Raw genomic sequence first — 22,961 nt, forward strand, 5'->3', positions numbered from 1 at the left:
CCAAACTGGCAGGGATCCTACATGGTCAGGAAATTACTTTCAGAAAGTTGTGGTTTTAGCCGAGATGGACGGGCAAGAGTGGCCCAAAGCCATCAATGCAGATGCACTCAAGAGATATTATGTCTAGGATCCTATTTTGCTTATACTTGCATTTCTGATTTCTTTGTAATTACACCCTTTTGCTTGTAATCGTACTAGAATAAGAGCAAAACAAACCGTCTATGTAATGAACTACGCAATGAGTTGAATTCGCCATGATGGGATACGTAGGCAGTCCACACCAGACCTGGTCGCTTTATTAGTAAAACCAAAACACAATTACTTTATTCTGAACTACGTTCGACCTGAATTCCTGCTGCGACAGGATACATAGGCGCTCTCGAGCTCGGTCGTCATAAAAGAAAAATAAAAAAATCCCTAAGAAACCTCAGAGATAGTAAAGCAGAAAAGTCAACGAAATCAAGCTCGCGAGGATTGGTATAAGAATCTGACAGTACTAACCCTACACTGGGGCAGAATTTTTGAGGAAATCTCAAAAATTCCTATCAGAGGTGGTCAACAAAAGAAGGGCAAAACACAACCATACACTAGGGCAGAATTTTTTAGGAGACCTCAAAACTTCTCGCTCAGTAAAACAACGTAAGGGACGACCAGGGAGAGTCCTGAAACCGGGGCAGAATTTTTTAGAAAGGATCTAAAAAATTCTAGAGTCAGCAACCATGCTACCAAGAAGAATCGGTAGACCTCGCTCAAAGAAGACACACGTCATGACACAAACGAAATAAAACACTACTAAAAAGGGAAAACAACGCGTATTTTATAAATTTTACTTCGATTTTTTTTTTGTACAAATACATCCCAAAAACATCTCTCGAAATACCGAGCCCAAGAGGGTTCAAAGTGGAATCAAGAGGAGACACCAGGCAGGAAGGTGACAGCATTAATAGGCTTCTTAGGAAACTCATAATTTTCCGTGGATGCAGGTTTTCCTCTTTACAGGACAGCTGAAAAGCAAACAGAAGAGCCCAAACGGAGGAGAGAGTTCGAAAGAGTCACAACGGAAATAGGCAGTAAAGACGCGTCTGACCAAAAGGGTCACAAAGATCGAATGACAAAGACACATCAGACCAAAAGGGTCACAAAGAGAAAATGACAAAGACACATCTAACCAAAAGGGTCACAAAGAGCAAATGACAAAGACATATTAGTCCAAAAGGGTCACAATGAATGAGCATAAAGACATTCGACCAAAAGGGTCAGGACAAAAACAAAGGGGCATATCCGACCACGAGGGTCACAGTCCACACTACAGACGAAAGAAAGATCATCCAGCCACAAGGGACATATCTGTTGTCCCTTAATTACTTTCAAATTCTTTATTTTAAAGTTGCCAAGAGGTCTATTCATACAAACAGCCAAGAGGGTCATTCATACAAATAAGCCAATAGGGCCATTCATACAAACAGCCAAGAGGGTCATTCATACAAATAGCCAAGAGGGACATTCATCTAAATTTCCACAAGAATATTCGCATATTGTCAAAATCAGGAAAAAGTGCACACAGTCTCCCGAAAGGAGCTAGTTGCTGAGTCATATCCAGACAACTTGCGAAGCAAACGTGGAACTTTTTCTTACGTAGCCGGTCAAGATAGGGTGCCCATGAGAGTCAAGCTCTCCGGAATGGGATTCGGAAGCCATCCAACCTCAGACTCAGCCACTACTTGTCCTGTTTCTCTCTATTCTTTTGTTTCAAAAAATCGCAACCGGTCGGATGCACATCGAGAAGTCTGAGAGTACCCCCGCATAAGGGATTTACTTCTCTCCAGCGTGTTGAACTACATGTAACCTTATTCTTGGGAACCAGGGATATGTAGGTAAACTCAAGCCCCGAGACGGTCACATCCTAACAAGACTCCTTGGGACACCTAACCACTATGTTGGGATGCCCAACGAGTTTCTCGCAAAACACTTAAAGTTTTAGTCGAGTCGAACTGCAAATCGCCTGAATTCTCATATGACATGAGATATGTAGAAAACCCGAAAACTAGGGTCCAGCCATGTATGTGGAAATTGCATAGAGGCGAAGGGTACAATAAGCCGGATCAGTAAAAAATTAGGGTTAGTCAAATTTCATTGCTCAGGGATGATCCCGCCATCCCCGAACACCGAAGGGCCAATTGTCGAAACCTAATTTTTAACCTCCGTAAGTCATTTTAATCACTCAGGGTCCCTGAGTAATGAGTGAATAAGCTGAATATCTCTAATAGCCTTAAATGATTTTTGCAAAAATGCCCAGGTCCATATTTCTTCCTTTTAAATCAGTAAAAAGATTTTTCATGCATCATGTTTTGTTTAGAGAATAATAAATGATTTTCAAGATATTTGGTTGAATTATTTTGAAAGAGGAAAAAGATAAAGAAGAGGAATCCTTGTTTAATCATTTAAAATTATTTTGTTTAACATTTCTCTTTTATTTTGCACTTCTAAAATTTGGATAATTTAAATAGTTTAAGTAATTAATTATTTACCTTTTCTTTACTACTCCTGATTTTCAGAAAAATAAGTATAATCGCCCTTTAATGATTTGTTTAGGCTACTTAACTAATTAAATAATAATTATTTGCAAAACTGAACCCCATTGTCTGATATGTATTTTCCTTTTTGATTTTTGCCCTGGTTACAATTAATTCAATTGTTCTTCCATTTAAAGGAATTAGCTTATATTTTTTTTTAAGAAATTAGCCTGTTGATATTTAACTTAAAATCATATGTTTGTCCTAATTTTCAAAATTAGAAGACCAAAATTGAAATAAGTACGTTGGGCCAATTAATTAAAGTTTCAGGCCCATCAACGATTTAACCAACCTTTAAAATTATTTTTTGTCTTTTCTTTATTATTATAAAATATGTGGCAACCTATTTTTCATCGTGGTTTAAATTTTCTTTAATTATAACTAGTTAATAACTAAATATACCCAGCATATACACCAAGTATACACATTTTTTACTCCTTAAGAATCAATGGATCGAGTCCAAACCCAATAGGGGTTGACCCGGCCCAAGTCAAATAATCGGGGGGGGGAGGGGAGGGGGGAGGGGGGGGGGGGGGTAATTACCTCTTCACTTATCATTTTCAGAAGGAAAAAAAGGGCCAACCCCCCCCCCCCCCCCCCCCCCCCCCCCCGTCTTTTCTCTTTCCTCTTCCATGCTTAACCCCAGCACCGCCTATGCTCTCCTTTCTCTCTCATCGCCAAAAATGGCAAACGATGCAGAGGTCTCATACCTCAGCAACTTTTTGCGTATTCAAGTGCATGCAACAATTAATGGTTCGTCTATTTCTCACTCAAAATCGTTCCAAACACGGTATAGGTCGCTTTCATCTTCGATTTTCCTTTTAGTTTTTGAATTTATTACATAATTTCTGCATTTTGTTCTTTATGTTCACTATTATATTGTTGTATTCTTGTTCGATTCTTATTGGTTGAGTACAAATGGGCCAGATCGAGTAGAATCATGCTCAGATCTGGCCATGTGTTTTTGAATCTGTCAATTTTCACCGTAGATCTTCATTTGCAAGGGTAATTTGGACAAAACTAGTTCATCCCACATCGTTGTTATTAAGTTTTCTCACAGTCTTGGGGTTCTATAACCTTCAGACAAAAAAAAAGAGGGTTTTCAAGCATTAGAAAAAATTGAAAAGCTAAGAATTTTAAGTTTAAACTTGAAATTGAAAGCAAACTATAATTTTAGACTCAAAAGGAAAACCATTTTTGTTTGATTTGAGTCTCTCAGTAAAAAAACATTATTTACTCTTTTTATTTTTGTGGTGGTTGAGTTTGGGTTGGAAGCACAATAGGCTTAAGAATCTGTTCTTGACAAGGGCTGCATCGAAAAAAAGTAATACCCAGCCCCTCTTTTATGTTCTTTGTCATTTTTATAAGTTAATGGTTAGAATGTATTGTTAAAATACTCTTGGTTGCTGGCTTTGTAGTATAATTGTTAAATTAGGTACTGTTTAGCAGGCTTAGAGTAAGTTCTTTACAAACATGATACTTTACTTGTGATTATTTGGTTTAAGGTGAATACCCTAGATCAGTGCTATAACTTGGCAAAGATATTTGAGGCTGTTGGGATCTGGAAATGGCTTGTGTGATCTTGCATCTTGATGAGGGTCACAATACACTATTAATATGTATTTATTGGAACAAAAGAGTCTAGTTTAATCAGAAATACCTAGATTGTTGTAAGTTTTCTCAGGGTATTAGTTTGGTCTACTGTTTAATGGACGTTGCTTAATGTTAAAAAATCATCTTGACAGGTTCTTGGGATCAACCTTGTAATATTTGTATCATGGAATGCTAATACCTGTCTCCAAAAGGAATTCATGGCTTAAGTATTTTTAGTTGTGTGTGAGGACCTCTTGATTTGCTTTATTTGAGACTGTCGCCAGTTTGATTTGTAAGATTTCTTTACAAAGTGGGGTTGCCCTGCTCCTACCTTATCATGCTTGAGTTTATAATTCTTTTAAGACTATGCCTAAAAGAGTGTGTGTGCAAATGTGTTGGGTCTTCTATGGTTGGTGCCACATTGCTATACTAAGTAACTTAGACTGATCTTCTATGTGATTTTGTTCTCACTTCCTGTTAGCTGGTTAACTCTATGAATGTACAATAATTGTATTGACCTGGATAAATGAGATTAAAAGGGATTAGAGACACAGAAATATCAAACATTCTTTTCTTTACTAAGTAAGAAACCACTTCTTTTTTCTGAGAATCAGCCTGGTTTACTGTCTCCTTGTAAAAGCAAGCTAAATTAAAACAGGGCTAACAGTCTAGTATGTGTTTCTCTTCTCCCTTAAGGGGAGGTTGATGTGTCTGGAGCTCTATTTTAATCGTGCCTTCTTGATTAGGTCTGACTAATGAAAGTGATCAGTTGTTGTTGACAATAAGTGTAGGGCTAGAGGAGTTGTTGAGTGGACTTGGCCTCAGTAAGTAATCACTACTAAAATGAAAGTGGGAATAGGTAAATCAAGGATAGAATCATGATAAGAACAAGTCTAGGTGGTGTTGAAACAAGACTGTATGGGGGAAAGGAAAAGTTAGATCAATAATGAACCATTGGTCTGATAAAATGTGATTACCCTATTAATTCAACTTGCTAAAACATGACTAAGGAAAAGAAGGTGAGACTGTTTAGACTAGATTGAACTATGTGCAGGTTAAGTAGGATTCTGCCTGGGGAATAGGTTAACAGGGGATGGGGTTTAGGTCAATCTTTTGCTAATTGACTGGTCTTTTAAGAATTGGACTAGAAACCTAAAAATTTTTCCATATGTCCTATTCATGAAATGCCATTTTGTTCTTTGCACTTGTATGTTAGTTTCAGAAGTGTGCTTTATTTGCCAGTTAATGCAGCTCTTCCCTTCTCCTTTTGTTTTTCTACTTCTGTGAATCTTGTTATGTTTCAAAGCTCAAGGATCTGTCCCTTAGAGTAGTTTACTTAATAACATATAAATGCTTGGTCCATGGCCATTTGGTAAATGGTAGTCTGAGTTTCCTTTGTGCTCCATTTAGAGGCTCTGAATGTTGTCGTTTTAAAAAAGAAAGTGATTGCTCCCATCTCTAAGTTCAAATTGCGCTCCCTTTGACCAGTGTTGTTAGAACATGAAATGTTTTGTATGGACTCTGTTGGAATTTAGCTAGCTTAAAATAAGAAGGGGAGTTGCCTACTGCAAATACCCGAGTAATTTTATGTTTTAGACTTGACCTTCAATGCCCTGCCAAGATGTTTGATTATTTTTATCTCCTTGACTGTCTCATGTACACTTTCCATGGTCTATCTAAGTGTGGTTTGTGATATAACACAACATTAATACATTCTTGAGTTGATCTAGGGCAGTTATGCAGAGTGACTTAAGAAAACTTGCTTATGACATTTGAATTGTCTTGTGAACTTTCATGAACTTGTTGGCCTCTAGTGTTGAAAAAACCTTGACTCTAGCCTAAATAATCCCAATCATTTATACACTCTAGTAATTGAACTTATTAAGCCACTTGGCTGTAAGAAAAGATTCATGGTAGCAAATAGCCTTTATAATTGGAAGGGATTGAAGGCAAACTAAAACCCCATGGCCAGGAAGAGTCTTTTCAAAAAGAGGTACTTTGAGAAGGGATCTAAAGAAGGGGTGATCATAACACTGTTGGATCCACCACATCTTCCCTTTGTATAAAAGGCACCATGGCATTTTCCTTGGCCTATGGTGGTGCATGTTGGTTGAATACATACCCCCTAAAATCATGTAGACTTACTGCTAGAACCTAAAGGAATAGGTTAAGTCAGACACACATTGATAAATGTTTAGTAAAGACTTACTGATGAACCAATGAAACATCTGTGCATGATCTTATTGAATACCAAGGGAAGCACTTTAAAAGAAGGTAAGAAACTTGAACAATCAAGGGCTAAAACTGAAATAGAGTTGTTAAGATTGTTAAAGATCATACAGTTTTTTTCTTTTAAAATGAACATCACCCAAAAAGACAAATGATGTTATGTACTACCCCCTTATATTATAAGTGTAGCTTGCATTATTTCTTGCTTGGTGTCTTCATCTTGTCTGGTCCAAATGGGACCTCGAATTCCTCACCTGTCTCCATGATTCATGTATCTTGAATTTGACTTAAAGATAGTCCCTCTCTTATGACAGTACCTGTCTGCTCAGTATATACTTGGCCTTTGTAAACTGTGACTTAGGATGCATTTCTTTATTTACTAGGATCTGTTTGGTTCACTATACATGTGCAGTTTGTAATTGAGCTTCATATTTATATTTACTATTACTGTACATTTTATATATAGGAACTGATAAGTTTACTTGGTATAAACCATTCCTAGCATAAATACCATGCATGATGTGATGAATCTGCTCCTGTTTCCTTGATGATTAAAGGGCAGTGATGAACGTAGGAATAAGTAGTGTCTTGTTTCTCAAGAGTTATATCTGTACTCCATCTTGGGATGAAAGCTAAAGCTATTCAGTGATATTGGATCCTAGCTATGCACTTGTGCTTGATTGTGGTAAGGTTGAGGATCACTTGGGGTTGGCCGAACCTTCCCCCAGTGCCAGCCATGTCTGGGGTTCGATGAAACCTCTTGGATCTTGTGCGACACTGGGAATAAGGAGGGTGGACACCACCCTAGTATTACTTCAATACACTCAGCCTACACATCACTATAATGCATCATGGAAAAAGATATAAGGCTAGGACAGCTTGGTTACTCCTATCTAGATTTTATTATTATATGTGTATATTTTCAGTGTATATTGTGTGAATTTTCGTAGGATTCAGTCTAACCTATTTCCTTTTCTTCCCCCCCCCCCCCCCCCCCCCCCGCCCCCTCTCTCTTTCCTCACTCTTCGCATGACCATTTGGGTTTGGGGAAACAGCCTCCCTATTGGGCCTAGGACAATTCTTTCAAAATCTGCCGAATACGAGAAATAAAGGGAAGCTAATATATATCTATGAAGGCCCAACCATGGGTGAAAAATGGTTAAGGGGCTTGGTACACCCCAAGCTTTGCTTGCTTTATTTTTTGCGATATGATATGTTTTATCTTCACGTATGTATTTGTAAAACTCACAACATTATTGGAAACCAAATGGTTGGAACTAAACGTTTTAAGCAAACGGTACTTAAGCCATTTAGTTTGACTTTAGGCCCCTTTGCGAATTTTCAAAAACCTATTTTCATTTTCTCGCTTTCAAAAAGAATTTCTAAAACAGTAGGCAGAACAGTTGTTTTTCTATAAGGAAATAAACTGGAAATAGAAATTCGGGTAGACGTTGGTACTTAAAAGGTTTTCTATTGAGATCATTCACCAAAGTTTTTAGCACTAAAAGGGGCATAACTCTTTTCATAATAAACCCAGTTTGTAAAAAATAGCGATAAAAAGGTCCTTAGTGTCGTGGTAAACTCGAAGACAAATAAAAAAAATGGGTATTGTGCTTTGCTCTTGAAAACTGCCATGATTTTGATAAAACCAACAAAGAATCGTATTTTTGGACCACAGCCCATTAAACTATTACCAGACCAGATTTCAATTTCAAAGTTAGTCTTGAGACCATTTTTGAAAACAAAGAGTTAAGTTTTGAGCTAGAATTTGTCAACCTTTCATCAAAGAAGGCATTATCCTTCCTCCTTTCTTAAACTTATAAGATTTTTAGTCCAAAATGTATGGTAAGCGATTATCCTTCGCCAATTTGACTTGTTTTATGGCCCAATGACAAATTAAAATAATCTCTTTCAAGCTCATTAAAACATCCTTTAAAAGAGGTAATAAGGAGAGGTTTTTAGCGTACATATGTGTTTGACCTGAACCAAGTGTGAAGCAAAGCATGAACTAAAAACATATATACTTCATTATAACGCATTCTCGCCTTTGCAAAAGATTATTTATCCTCATATATAAGAGGAAACATATTCTTTATATATGATAGATTTAAACTAAAGAATAGCCCATATATAAGGGAACTACACTTAAATTTTTTAAAGGGAAGAACTTGATATGCAAATAAAAGACAGATTTTTTGCGGGCATTGACACTAAATAAACAGTTCATGCAAATAGCCACATATTGGAATTCTAAGGTCAACCTTATAATACGGATCCTTAATACTAGGGTGCCTAACACCTTCCCTAGGGGATCACCAAAACCCTTACCTAGAACTTTGGATTAAGAAGGATTTTTTGACGGCGAATAAATAAACCCTTCAAAACCGGTTTTCCTAATTTCCTAAAAATTAGGTGGCGACTCTTTTAAAACAAAGTCTGAAAAAGCACCAACGATTTCGAAGTAGCTTTTTCCAAAAGCTAACCCCGTCCGCGAAAAAAGCGAACCGTTACACATACATGTATACATGATAAGAGAATAAATATTCAGCAAGAACGTGAGAAGTCAAAAGTGAACAAGTAAAAGTGCACGGAGGGTCTCGGAGAATTAAAATTGAAGTGCATACGTGTACATATGAGAAGAGAATAAATGTTCAGTACTATGACATATATCTACATGGGATTTATTAATTCTTAAAGGACGTGAAAAGTAAAAAATGAACAAGTAAAAGTGCACGGAGGAAATAAATTTGTGTAGGAGAATTAAAATTGAATTGCATACCTCTATACATGAGAAGAGAATAAATATTCAGCAAGAACGTGAAAAGTCAAAAGTGAACAAGTAAAATTGTACGGAGGAAATAAATGTTTCGGAGAATTAAAATTGAAGTGCATACGTCTATACATGAGAAGGGAATAAATATTAAGTACTATGACATATGTCCACATGGGATTAAAAATAGTTGGGTAAAGTGTACAAGTTATATAGCTTATAGACGTATGCATTGGGTATGTTGTGTTCGTACCTGCAAGGCACTCATATATATTTTCAGTACTATGACATATATCCACGTAGGATTTATTAATTCTTAAAGAACGTGAAAAGTCAAAAGTGAACAAGTAAAAGTGCACAGAGGAAATAAATTTGTGTAGGAGAATTAAAATTGAATTGCATACGTCTATAAATGAGAAGAGAATAAATATTCAGCAAGAACGTGAAAAGTCAAAAGTGAACAAGTAAAAGTGGACGGAGGAAATAAATGTGTTGGAGAATTAAAATTTAAGTGCATACGTCTATACATGAGAAGGGAATAAATATTAAGTAGTATGATATATGTTCACGTGGGGTTAAAAACTAGTTCGGTAAAGTGTACAAGTTCTATAGCTTATGGTACAAGAATTCATTGCGTGTGCGATTTGTAAAACTTTTGGTACAACTTGGGTATGATGTGTTCGTACCTGCAAGGCACTTATATATATTAGAAACTAGCAAACTATGCCCGTGCGATGCACGCGACCCAACATGATTAATTTGGTTACTCAATTTAGTTAGTCTTTATGATTTTTATATTTTGCGAAAGGATACTGCGATTCTCCTTAGTGAGTCTTCATATTTTTTTTTCTTTTCGTCTTATTTTTCCCTTTAATTTCTCAATTGTTGTTAAAATTTATCTTATTTTGGTTATATCTGCCTCTTTTTATATTTAGTAAGTTGACAATTCAAATATCCTACATGTCAAGTTTATAATCACAAGATTCAAAGGATATTTTATTATGTTATGCACATTTTTAATTTAGAACCATAAGATAATCTATCTTTATTTCTTAAACTCCGTGTCTAGTCAAACGTAGACACTTAAATTGAGACAGAGGGAGTATATGCCAAATGAAAGAAATGAAAGGACAATTGAGACACTGTGGATACGTGGAGACTTAAAAAGTAAACAGATAAGAGATAGTATTAATGTTAAACTTCTAAAATGTACACATGTTAGTCCTGACTTAAAGTATAATTTCTGTTGCTTTTTGTACAACTTATTGTTGCTGTGTTCGTCTACTTGGGCGTTTGTTGTTAAAAAATAAAATAAAAATTGTCTTATCTTGGTTATGTCTACCTCTTTTTATATTTAGTAAGTTGACAATTCAAATATCTTATATGTCAAGTTCATAATCACAAGATTAAAAGGATATTTTATTATATTACACACATTTTTAATTTAGAACCACAAGATTTGAAAGTCTATCTTTATTTCTTAAACTCCATGTCTAGTCAAACGTAGACACCTAAATTGAGACAAAGGGAGTACAAGCCAAATGAAGGAAATAAAAGGACGATTAAGACACTGCAGACATGTGGACACACAAGAGGTAAAATTAATGTTCAACTTTTGAAATGTGCACATGTTAGTCTCTGCTTAGAGTACAATTTCAGTTGCTTTTTGTACAACTTATTGTTGTTGTGTTCGTCTACCTTGGGCTTTTATATATAAGAAGAAGAAGAAGAAGAAGAAGAAGAAGAAGAAGAAGAAGAAGAAGAAGAAGAAGAAGAAGAAGAAGAAGAAGAAGAAAAATATAGAATAGAAAAATAGACATATATTTTTAGTAATATGGCCAAGTAATATGGGACGAAGGGAGTACTTCATTTTTATTAATTCTTAAAGAACATGAAAAGTCAAGTATAGTAATGTGGCCAAGTAGTATGGGATGAAGGGAGTACTTCATTTATTAATTTTTAAAGAACGTGAAAAGTCAAGTAATGTGGTCAAGTAATATGGGACAGAGGGAGTACTTCATTTATTAATTCTTAAATAACGTGAAAAGTAAAAAATGAACAAGTAAAAGTGCACGGAGGAAATAAATATGTGTCGGAAAATTAAAATTGAAGTGCATACATGTTGTATACATGAAAAGAGAATAAATATTGAGCAAGAACGTGAAAAGTCAAAAGTGAACAACTAAAAGTGCACGAAGGAAATAAATCTTTGTCGGAGAATTAAAATTGAAGTGCATACGTGTACTCATGAGAAGAGAATAAATATTCAGTACTATGACATATATCCACGTGGGATTTATTAATTCTTAAAGAACGTGAAAAGTCAAAAGTGAACAAGTAAATGCATGGAGGAAATAAATTTGTGTAGGAGAATTAAAATTGAACTGCATACGTCTATACATGAGAAGAGAATAAATATTCAATAAGAACGTGAAAAGTCAAAAGTGAATAAGTAAAAGTGCACGAAAGAAATAAATGTGTCGGAGAATTAAAATTGAAGTGCATACGTCTATACATGAGAAGAGAATAAATATTAAGTACTATGACATATGTCCATGTAGGATAAAAAATAGTTGCGTAAAGTGTACAAGTTGCATTGCTTATGGTACAAGCATTCATTGCGTGTACAGTTTGTAAAGCTTTTGGTACAAGTTGGTGATGCTGTGTTAGTCTATAACGTGAAAAGTCAAAAGTGAACAAGTAAAAATGCACGGAGGAAATAAATATATGTCGGATAATTAAAATTGAAGTGCATACATGTATACATGAGAAGAGAATAAATATTCAGTAGTATGACATATATCCACGTGGGATTTATTAATTCTTAAAGAATATGAAAAGTCAAAAGTGAACAAATAAAAGTGCACAGAGGAAATAAATTTGTCTAGGAGAATTAAAATTGAACTGCATACGTCTATACTTGAAAAGAGAATAAATATTCAGCAAGAACGTGAAAAGTCAAAAGTGAACAAATAAAAGTGCAAGGAAGAAATAAATGTGTCGGAGAATTAAAATTTAAGTGCATACGTCTATACATGAGAAGGGAATAAATATTAAGTACTATGACATAGGTCCACGTATAATTAAAAAATAGTTGGTAAAGTGTACAAATTATATAGCTTATGGTACAAGCATTCATTGCGTGTATAATTTGTAAAGCATTTGATACCAGTTAGGTATGCTGTGTTCGTAGCTGCAAGGCACTTATATATATTAGAAAAAATAAGAAATGCTGGCACGGTTATATATTAGTTTTATTATTTTGTTTTTTTCCCTTACCCAGAAAAATATCATGTAATTTTATTGTAGTTCTTCGTTGGTTATATGAGGAAAAGCTTCTAGGTTCATTTTGATATGGTTAAAGATTTCATTTTTTGGATCTTTTGTGGGTGGTACGTGTCAAGTTTTAATTTTTGTTCAGTTTCTGATTTGCACCTTGAAGATTCACACCAACATGCTAATTAATAGTGTTAATTTTTCCTATTTTTGTCACCCAAAAAGATGGCCTATCTATTTTATGAATTCGGAGAAATCAGCAGAATGGGAAAGAAAGAGTGCATGTAGAAATAAGGGAATTAGGTTTAGGTGAGAATTTGATTTGAGAATTGGGAATAAATATAAGAGTTTTTTTTTTTTTTTTTTTTTGGTAATTAACATAAGAGAGATTCATTAAGGATATAACAGAACCACATATGAGAGTTCTACTTGCTAAACGTGTTTTGCCATGTAGGACGGTTGTGTTTACGGGGCTAACCTAAACCGAGATAAGGTGTCTAGATGGTCACAATGAAAAATGGGGTGTTCAACTGCCAGTGAAGGACAAGTTACAGTGTCATTCTATGTATTCTGTAAATATACTTTCATCAATAGATGTTTGATTTACAAGATAAAATAAAATGTAGATTTGATTTACAAGATGAGATGAGGCTTTTTGTTTCTAATTTAACCTTAACTTTTTTAAAAGGATTTTAGAAGAAGAACATCTCTGATATTTTGTTGCTTTATCCCGAAATTTGTAATTTCGGGAATGTTATCCCTCATTGAGTGTAATATAAAAATAATTATGTATTTGTTTTGGGATTATTAACCCTTATTCCACAAATCAAATGACCTCTAGCGAAAATAATGATTTTTTATCAAAATTTAATTTCACCTCGAACCCAAACTTTTCAATTAACGATGAGTGAATTCAACCATTTATTTAGCTATCCGATTTTTGAATCTGTTGATCCAATTAATTCAAATTCATGTTGAATAAATACGATAAAAGATTTTATTAGGATAAAATTTAGGATTAGATAGAAGTGAGACATGTTAGCTTTACCCTACTGATGACGGGTCGTAATAGTAATTCAATCTAGCACGAGAGGAACTGTTGATTCACACAATTGGTCATTGCGCTTGATTGTAAAGCTAATGACGCAAAGCTACCTGTGTTGAATATGATAAAACATCTCTAAGTCGGAATTCGGGCTAGACGGGACACATGCGCCCAATGTCCGCCAGTCGAACTAAACTATCATCCCTAAGAGCACGTGTTGTTGGCTAAGTCATCGTGACGGAAGAGTTACAGTGACCACCTTGAAGTACAATTTATATCGAGTCAGAGTAGAATCCTTTGCAGACAACTTAAATACGCGATGAAATATTATAAGTGACATAGTAGCCTTGATGCCACTATCGACAAAGATTCACCTCTCTGTCACTTCGATTCGTACCTCGCATAAAAAAAATAGTAATAATAATAATAATAAAAAAAAGGATAAAATGCTCCCACCAAAAAGTCAATAAATCAAAACTCAGAAGAGTCTGACAAAGCCTCAGACACCGGATATTTTAAACCATCCACTTGGCTACTTTTAATCCTTGGATTCTAAAATCCACCTGTCAGATATAATAATGGTGGTCGGACATCAATAACAAAATGAATCCCATCAGAACAACCGTGGACCAATTCAATTGGCAAATGTACAAATCTTGAAAGACAAAGCTAAGTTCAACTTTCAACCACAGAAATAAAACTAAAGACTTCTTTCACAATCCAACGTTTGTACTTTCACGCAAGGATCCTTCACACCATACGTACCATTCAAGAACGAATAGAAGTTTCAACAGCAACAACATGATACTGATTGTAATCCCAAAAGTGAAATTCGACAAGAGTATAATGTATACAGATCTTACTTCTATATATTTTGTTTGGGTCCATAATTTTTATATACGACCTCAATTTTAATTTGAAATCTGTTACCAAAATTGGGGGCTCAATTGATACTTCTTTCGATTCAAAATCAGTGATGTTTTAGGCCTGGACACATGAAATAAGAAATTCACTTATTCCTAAAAAGAACATACGAGGTGTTTTGTTTAAAATACACTTAATTATGATTTTTTTCTTTTTAGATTTACATAATTATCATTAAATTTGTGTGTTGAATTAGGACAATGTAAAGTGAAAAAAAAAAAAGCTTCTCGATTTTGTGAAACGTCAATCATATTGGGCCAACTTTTAGACGCCAAAATTTTGGACCGGAGGGAGTATATTTGTACGTACTAGCTTATTTTCAAATTATATGGTTGTAGTTTGAATCCACATGGATTTTTTTTTTAAAATGAATACTTCTTAAATTTGTGGTCTTAAATATGCCATAATATTTATGTGACTATAAAACTTTTGAAACTTTTGGTCTGAACTATGTCATAAACGCTTGTGTGGTTATAAAAACTTCTCATTAACACTGAAATGAGATGTAAAGTCAATAGTTTCCAAATTTAGAATTGTGTCATTTTTTTAACGGACTAAAACAGAAGGTGTGTCACATAAACTACACTGGACAAAGGGGGTATGCATCAATCCAAATTTTAAGAAAGAAATTACTATTTTTTAAACTTGTAATCTTAAATATTTTATAACATTTGTGTGATTAAGAGTAAAATTAAATAAGAATTATAAAGTTAATTATTTTTAGATTTAGAACTGTGTCTTTCTTTTTTAATGGACTAAAAAGAATATGCATCACATAAAGTAAATCTAAGAGAGTATGAATTACTAATCTTTTTTTTATATATATATAAAATAGTGTTTGACTCCAAAAGTAATGAGCGCTTCACCACCCACAACCTATAACATAGGTCCGCCATTGATTTCCTTGGTTTAAAATTATATTTTGTACAAACATAAAAAAGTTAAAAAAAAATTAACCTATGGTCTAAATATTCAAGTGAAATTTCAATGACTATTAAAGATATCATTAAGGATAACTAAAACATTTAAAATTAAATTACTTTCAAATATAAAATGCTATCATTCTTTTTTTAACCTATTACTAAGTTAATAGTGTGACATAAAATGGTACATATGTTCTATTTTGGGCAAAGAATCAGAATTTATAGAAATAGGTCAAATTAATAATCACCAAAGAAAAAGATCATAATTTTTGTGGGTGTATTTATGTGTGTAGGACTCCTTAAAATCAGATTGTGGGTTTCCATAGTTTTGGAAAAAAAGCTTTCATTCTTGGCCATACAAATCTATCTTCTTTAGTAAACCAAAATTGACTTTGTAACCACTGCACAGTGCACAGCAAAAAATTCATGGTTCATAACATCCCCTCAAGCATCTATTAAAGTATCATGCCTTAATCAAGTAATCTTTTTCATCTTTTTTTCTGCTATATTAGTTGGACTCAATCATTCTCCTATAATTTACAAATTTGTCCTCTTCGAATTTGTATATAGTAGCATATATTTAAGATCAAGACCCTATTTTCTAAATTAAATTGATGGTAAAAGATTAGCCTGTATAGTCTTTTTGTGTTCAGGGATTTCTGGGACATGAGTTAGAGTCCGGAGCCAAAATGACTTATTTTTACAGCCATTAGACAAAAATAGTATGCTTTTTTTTTAGACCAAAATGGGTATTTCGTTGGTTATCCAACGAAATACCCACACAACGTACTATTCCGGTGCCGATGATTTCTTGCATTTCGCTACACACGTAGCGAAATGCAAGAATTTTTTTATATATAATTTTCCTTTGCATTTCGTGAATCAATTCACGAAATAGGCATTTTTAATAAAAAAAATTTGTAATTCGTGTAATTAAATAAAACTGTTTTTTTTTTTTTTTAGCATTTCGTGATCCAATTCACGAAATGGATTTTTTTTTTAATTTCATCAATTAAATGAACGAAGTTGATACGAAATGCAAAAAATTGCAAAAAAAAAACAAAAAACAAAAAACCTATTTCGTGATTTGATTCACGAAATGCAAGATTTTTTTTTTATTTTCCTTTGCATTTCGTGAATCCATTCACGAAATAGGCATTTTTTTTTATTTTTTTTTTTGCAATTCGTGAAATTAAAACTGTTTTTTTTTTTTTTTGAAATTAAAATTAAAACTTTATTTTGAATATAAATCTAATTCAATTAGATAAAAATATAAGAGAAAGAGTAGTTGTAAATTGGTGAAACTTTAAACAGTCATAACTTTGCGCTCGGATATCCGATTTATGCAAAAAAAAAATTGATTTTGCATATTTTTCCGAGATCTAGCAGCGCAAACTCCGTAAGGCGGTTTGGCCGGGCCGATTTTCTAGAAAACCTCTTTTTTCCCCCCAAATTGGCGGGAAATTTTTAGTTTTCTTTACTTATATTATGATGATGCGCAATAGACTTCAACATAAAAATTTCGGAGTAATGTAGCTGTGAATGTCTATTTCACTTATGTGGTTTCAATTTTTGAAAATAAAGCTGACTAATTTTCTCAACATATAGGATAAAACTAATTTTTTTTATCCTATTTCGTTTTTTAATACACGAAATGCAAAAAAATAATAATTATAATTTCCTATTTCGTTGGTATATCAACGAAATACAAAAAAACAGTTTCTTTAATAATTATAATTTCCTATTTTGTATTTCGTTGATATACCAACGAAATAGGAAATTATAATTATTATTTTTTTGCATTTCGTGCATTAAAAAACGAAATAGGATAAAAAAAAATAGTTTTATCCTATATGTTGAGAAAATTAGTCAGCTTTATTTTCAAAAATTGAAACCACATAAGTGAAATTGACATTCACAGCTACATTACTCCGAAATTTTTATGTTGAAGTCTATTGCGCATCATCATAATATAAGTAAAGAAAACTAAAAATTTCCCGCCAATTTGGGGGAAAATTAAAATTGGAAGGGAAAAAAGAGGTTTTCTAGAAAATCGGCCCGGCCAAACCATCTTACGGCGTTTGCGCTGCTAGATCTCGGAAAAATATGCAAAATCAAAAAAAAAATTGCATAAATCGGATATCCGAGCGCAAAGTTATGACTGTTTAAAGTTTCACCAATTTACAACTACTCTTTCTCCTATATTTTTATCTAATTTAATTAGATTTATATTCAAAATAAAGTTTTAATTTTAATTTCAAAAAAAAAAAACAGTTTTAATTTCACGAATTGCAAAAAAAAAAAAAATGCCTATTTCGTGAATGGATTCACGAAATGCAAAGGAAAAAAAAATCTTGCATTTCGTGAATCAAATCACGAAATAGGTTTTTTGTTTTTTTTTTTCAATTTTTTGCAATTTTTTGCATTTCGTATCAACTTCGTTCATTTAATTGACGAAATAAAAAAAAAAAATCCATTTCGTGAATTGCATCACGAAATGCTAAAAAAAAAAACAGTTTTATTTAATTACACGAATTACAAAAAAAAAATATTAAAAATGCCTATTTCGTGAATTGATTCACGAAATGCAAAGGAAAATTAAAAAAAAAAAAAAAAACTTGCATTTCGCTACATGTGTAGCGAAATGCAAGAAATCATCGGCACCGGAACAGTACGTTGTGTGGGTATTTCGTTGGATAACCAACGAAATACCCATTTTCGTCTAAAAAAAAAGCATACTGTTTTTGTCTAATGGCTGTAAAAATAAGTCATTTTGGCTCCGGACTCACATGAGTTAAGCATATAATTGATTGTTTTTCTTTCTATTGAATGCTGGTATTCATAAAGTTTACAAGATAAGTTTATATTATTAGCTTAGTGATACAATTAAGTACTAAAAATGTAATTTCAGATGGACTTAATTTTTGGTCATTTGTAGGATTTAAACGCTTTTCTCTGTAAGATGTGCTTTTCTTTTGAACTTAAGGGTTTAGATTATGGAACTTAAAACTGGACATCAAAACGAAGCAGTAAACACGTATTATATTTTATTTTTCAGGTGATATTTAAAACTTGTTTTTCTGATCTTTTTTACACAATTGAATTATTTTAACAATGACATTGATATTTAGTTCGCGATAAGGTCTAACGAATAATAATAATAATTAAAACCATTTGATCTGTTTGTTCAATGTAACTAGACTCCACAAGCCCTTTTTTTCTTTGTTCTGTTTATGTTCGAAACTGAAATGTCAATATCGAGGTTCAATGAAAAATATTTATTCACATCTAGTATTTACATTAAATCAAATAATATAACCTCAAGAGTCACAAATTAAATGAGAGTATATATTATTTAATCGATCACGAAACATGCATTACATTAGTTGATTTAATGCAAACATCATACGCAGAAAAGTTCAAATTGGAGGTCTATTCAATCTATAAATCAATAATTCTCTTCTTTGTTATTCGATGTGTAGTATCCGTTTGGGTCTGACTAATTTGAATTTTCATAGAAAAAATTCACTTTGAAGAAAGTGTTTTCAATCAAAAGCAACTCTATTTTCGGTGCTCCAAATTCAAAATATTTAATTTAGGATGAAATGATACTTACTACACTATCACAACCTTTGGTGGTCATTAGTTAGCTCTTTAATAATTCTAATTATGAACTCTTGTCTTGTCGATCCACATGCATTGTTAGGAAAGGGCTATTAAAATTTGCCAATTAGAGATGATAGCTTGAACTCTATAATTTACTTTAACTCACTCTAATAAAATAACCAACAAAAAAGCGCACGAAAAATCAACCAAAAATAGTTAAACAGTGACCATTTGTCCTATCTAGTGTCAATGTTGTCTTTCCAATAAATTTCATGCGAAGAAGCAAACACACCCTACACTCAAAAATACCCTATAAGTTATAGGCTATAACTACCCCCTTTGCCATTTTTTTAATAAATTTGAGATTAATGATTTTGGCAACCGTAAGATATTGCCATGTCAGCTAAGTGGTTGGAAATATTAACCGTGTAGCGAATGACTTTGTATACGAATACCAAAAATAGAAGTTGCTTTTCTGTTACAAAACAAAAAATATAACTTGTATGTGAAAAAAAAAAAAAAAGTAACTTTCTATTTACAAAATAAAGAAACAAATAAGGTTTTTATACAATTTTTATTAGTTGACTGACCTTAATAATGTAACTCCTAAACAGCGACCATTTGTTATATATAGTGATAAGTGACGAATTTAACATTTTCACTAAAGAGATTCAAAACACAAAAAAGTAACCATATGAAAAAATTAAGAAAATTCAGTATTTACCATACATATGCATTAAAAAAAGAGACATATATACAGTTTATATAATATTTCGACTAATAAGATATGGTGTTAGGATGAACCCCTTACGTTATTCTAGCACCGCTGTGATAGTGACAAGTGTCAATGTTGTCTTTCCAACCACATTCTTGTTAATGAATTTCATGCAAAGAAGCAAACACACCCTACACTCACAAACGAAAACTCTATAAATACCCTCTTTGCCATTTTCTATCTCATATCTTATAAGTAATTCATTTAATTTTCTCTCTAAAACAAACCTTATAAAAATGTGCAGAGGAAGAAAAGAAGGTGAAGAAGAAAAAATAGAGCAACACAATATTGCTAATGTTTTTTCTTGTGAACTTTGTAAATCAGAAGCCTCTGTATATTGTCAAGCAGATGATGCATTTCTTTGTAGAAAATGTGATAAATTGGTTCATGGTGCTAATTTCTTGGCCCAAAGACATATAAGGTGCATTATTTGTGGAGTTTGCAAGAGATTAACACATAGATATTTGATTGGAGTTTCATCACAAGTTATACTTCCAACTGTTGTGAGTTTTACACAGAGAAGTATTAGCAAGTTGAGTTCAGATGATAATTCTGATGAGGACAATTGTTCAAGAACAGTGAAAGAACCTTTCTTGTTTCTCTGAGTTTTTTTTTTTTTTTTTTTTTTAGATTTGTTGGGATTGAAGAGGAAAGAAATTTAGATTTTCAATATATGCAGACAAGTTCATGGATCTCTCTTTGTGTTTTTTTATTTGGATTTTCAAACGAATAGTCAGCAAAATTTATCATTTACTTTTTTTAGCCAATATATATATACTTCATCCGTCCCAATTTAAGTTCCTTATTGTTCTTTTGGTATGTCAAAAAGAATTGTTTCTTTCTATATTTAGTAAATTTATCAATTTCAACAATCTACATAGCAAAATTAAGACCGCAAGATTTAAATGACTATATACATCTTTATTTAAGATTACAAGATTCAAAAGTTTTTCTTTATTTCTTATACTCCTGCCTAATCAAACTAAAACACTTAATTATGGTGGAGGGAGTAAATTATAGACTAATGTTACACAATTATATACATGTTATACATAAATTATACATATATTATACATTCATTGGCTATTTTTAATTTAATCGGTCGAATGAGCTGCTATCTAAGTTAATTCTTCTTTTTTGTTTTAACTTGAGAAAGTTTTTATTATCTATTTAATTGGTGAAACACGTTGAACTAATTAGACTAATTAGTGATATAAGTGTTTCTGAACCTGGTCTGTTAGTAAATAATAATATTAAGTCATTTTGATAACGGTGAAAGCACATGTAACCTTAATTATTATCGGAGGGCAAAATTATTGCATTTTGCATCGCTCAAGGACATATTTGATATAATTTCCTGCTGTCGTGAGTTAGAAACAGAGGAGTAGGAGGTGGAATTTGGATGATAATTCTGAGGAGAATTGGTCAAGAACAGTGAAAGACCTTTCTTGTTTCTCTGAGTATTATTATAGTTTCTTGATTTGTTTCGTTTCCAATCATGAGATTAAATTTTTGTAAAATGGTAATTCTAAAGTTTGAGATATCTGAGCTTGTATTTAACATTATCGCGACAAAAGGGAATTGTCTATTAGTTGATTTTGATTGAATAAAGTAATGACTCGAAACTCCATACTCTCTCATTCACTTATTATGATCCCTCGGTTCGAAAAATCGATCGAAATAATAGACTCGAATCATTTTTTCGACTCTTTTTTAAATTCGATAAATACTGATCGATAGTAAATTTCATCATAGTTTTATGATTCAGATTATTTTTTTCTATTTGATCCGTTTGAATTAATATTTAAAGGTGCGACCAGATTTATTTATTAAAAAAGATAAATTTGGTATATTACTTTTTTTATTATTGCAGTTTCTTTAAACCAACTATCATAATGAAGCAAATAGTTTAAAGTACTTAATTATTCCATACATAGTTGCTAAATTTTAAAGAGTGTTAGATGCTACCTCCATTTCAATATAATTGATTTTTTATTTTTGAGGTGTGATACATTCCTTAAAAAGTTTTAATTAATAGCACAAATAAAATGGTTATTTGACTAAATTATTCTTTGTCTTTTCCCAAATTCTTCTTAGAGATTGAAATAGTGAATGTTGGGATATGAAAAACTATTGAAAAGAAGGATAATTTTGAAAATTTTAATTAATAACCTATTGGGATTTGAACAATTCACTTATTTTGGACAAAAAAAAATCTCAAAAATTCACTTATTTTGGAATAGGGAAAGTAATAATCAGGAACAGAGCTATAGTTCTGCTTACTAGTTTTAGTCTAAATTCGGTGTTTGTGAAAAAAAAAACTTAATATATATAAATACACATTCAGAACCATGAAAAGTCATTTCTAGACTTAAACTATAAACTCAGGATAATAATTCCAAGACTACAACAACAACATACCCAGTGTAATCCCACAAGTAGGTTATGGAGATGATAGAATGTACGCAGACCTTACCTCTACCCTTGGTAGGTAGAAGGCTGTTTCCGATAGACCCTCGGCCAGGGTTGGATCTATTAAGCCCCGAGAGGATGCCACACCACCCGCTAGCTTCAGTGAAAGCGCTAGATACATATGTATAGATTAGTATAAAATACTATGAATAATTTGATTGTCACCCAAAGTAACAAATGACGACTAGGTGCCAATGGCAAAGGGCAAAGGCTGCCTCCGTCCTGGAGAGGGTTCGAGCTTCACTAGCAACATTTTTAACAAAATTTTTAGCTTGCTGCACTAAATAAACTCATAGCGGCACACATACTCGGTAAATTCCACAAATTTAGGAACCCATTATCAGTTAGTATCGGTTATATATAGAGTGAATCCTACTCTACCCCCATAACATTTAAGGGTTGGGAAACAATACCCCTTTCATATATTGAATGGGAACGGTAACCTCCTTATGTGATACTTTCCGGTAAGTTTTTTTTTTTTTTTTGAATAAAGATCTTTTTTTCTTTCTAGAATTAAAATATAAAAACGGAAAAGGGTCAAATATACCCTCATTATACTTTCGGTCCAAATATACCCCTGCCGTTGTACTTTTGATCCGAATATACCCCTCCCATTATACTTTGGCACAAATTTTCCCTCAATTTTCACGAATAGCTTAGAATCAAATAACTGACCTCCAATTTTAAATACCCGACTCCTTTATAATACCACCCGTTTAACCAACCTGAGACTTGCAAACAAATGTCAATTGTGCCCAGTTATTAAAACAGTAAA

At 32.8% G+C, this 22,961-nt stretch overlaps 1 protein-coding gene across 1 annotated transcript; it reads left to right on the forward strand.

Annotated features, from left to right (window-relative positions):
* The first annotated feature begins 19,950 nt into the window (after window positions 1-19,950).
* On the forward strand, window positions 19,951-20,319 carry LOC132637894 (B-box domain protein 30-like). The gene has a single exon (XM_060354911.1). It carries the CDS (start codon window positions 19,951-19,953, stop codon window positions 20,317-20,319), a length of 369 nt encoding a protein of 122 aa, XP_060210894.1.
* The last annotated feature ends 2,642 nt before the right edge of the window (window positions 20,320-22,961 follow it).

The sequence above is a fragment of the Lycium barbarum genome, chromosome 4 (assembly GCF_019175385.1).
Source record: "Lycium barbarum isolate Lr01 chromosome 4, ASM1917538v2, whole genome shotgun sequence".
Lineage (NCBI taxonomy): Eukaryota > Viridiplantae > Streptophyta > Magnoliopsida > Solanales > Solanaceae > Lycium > Lycium barbarum.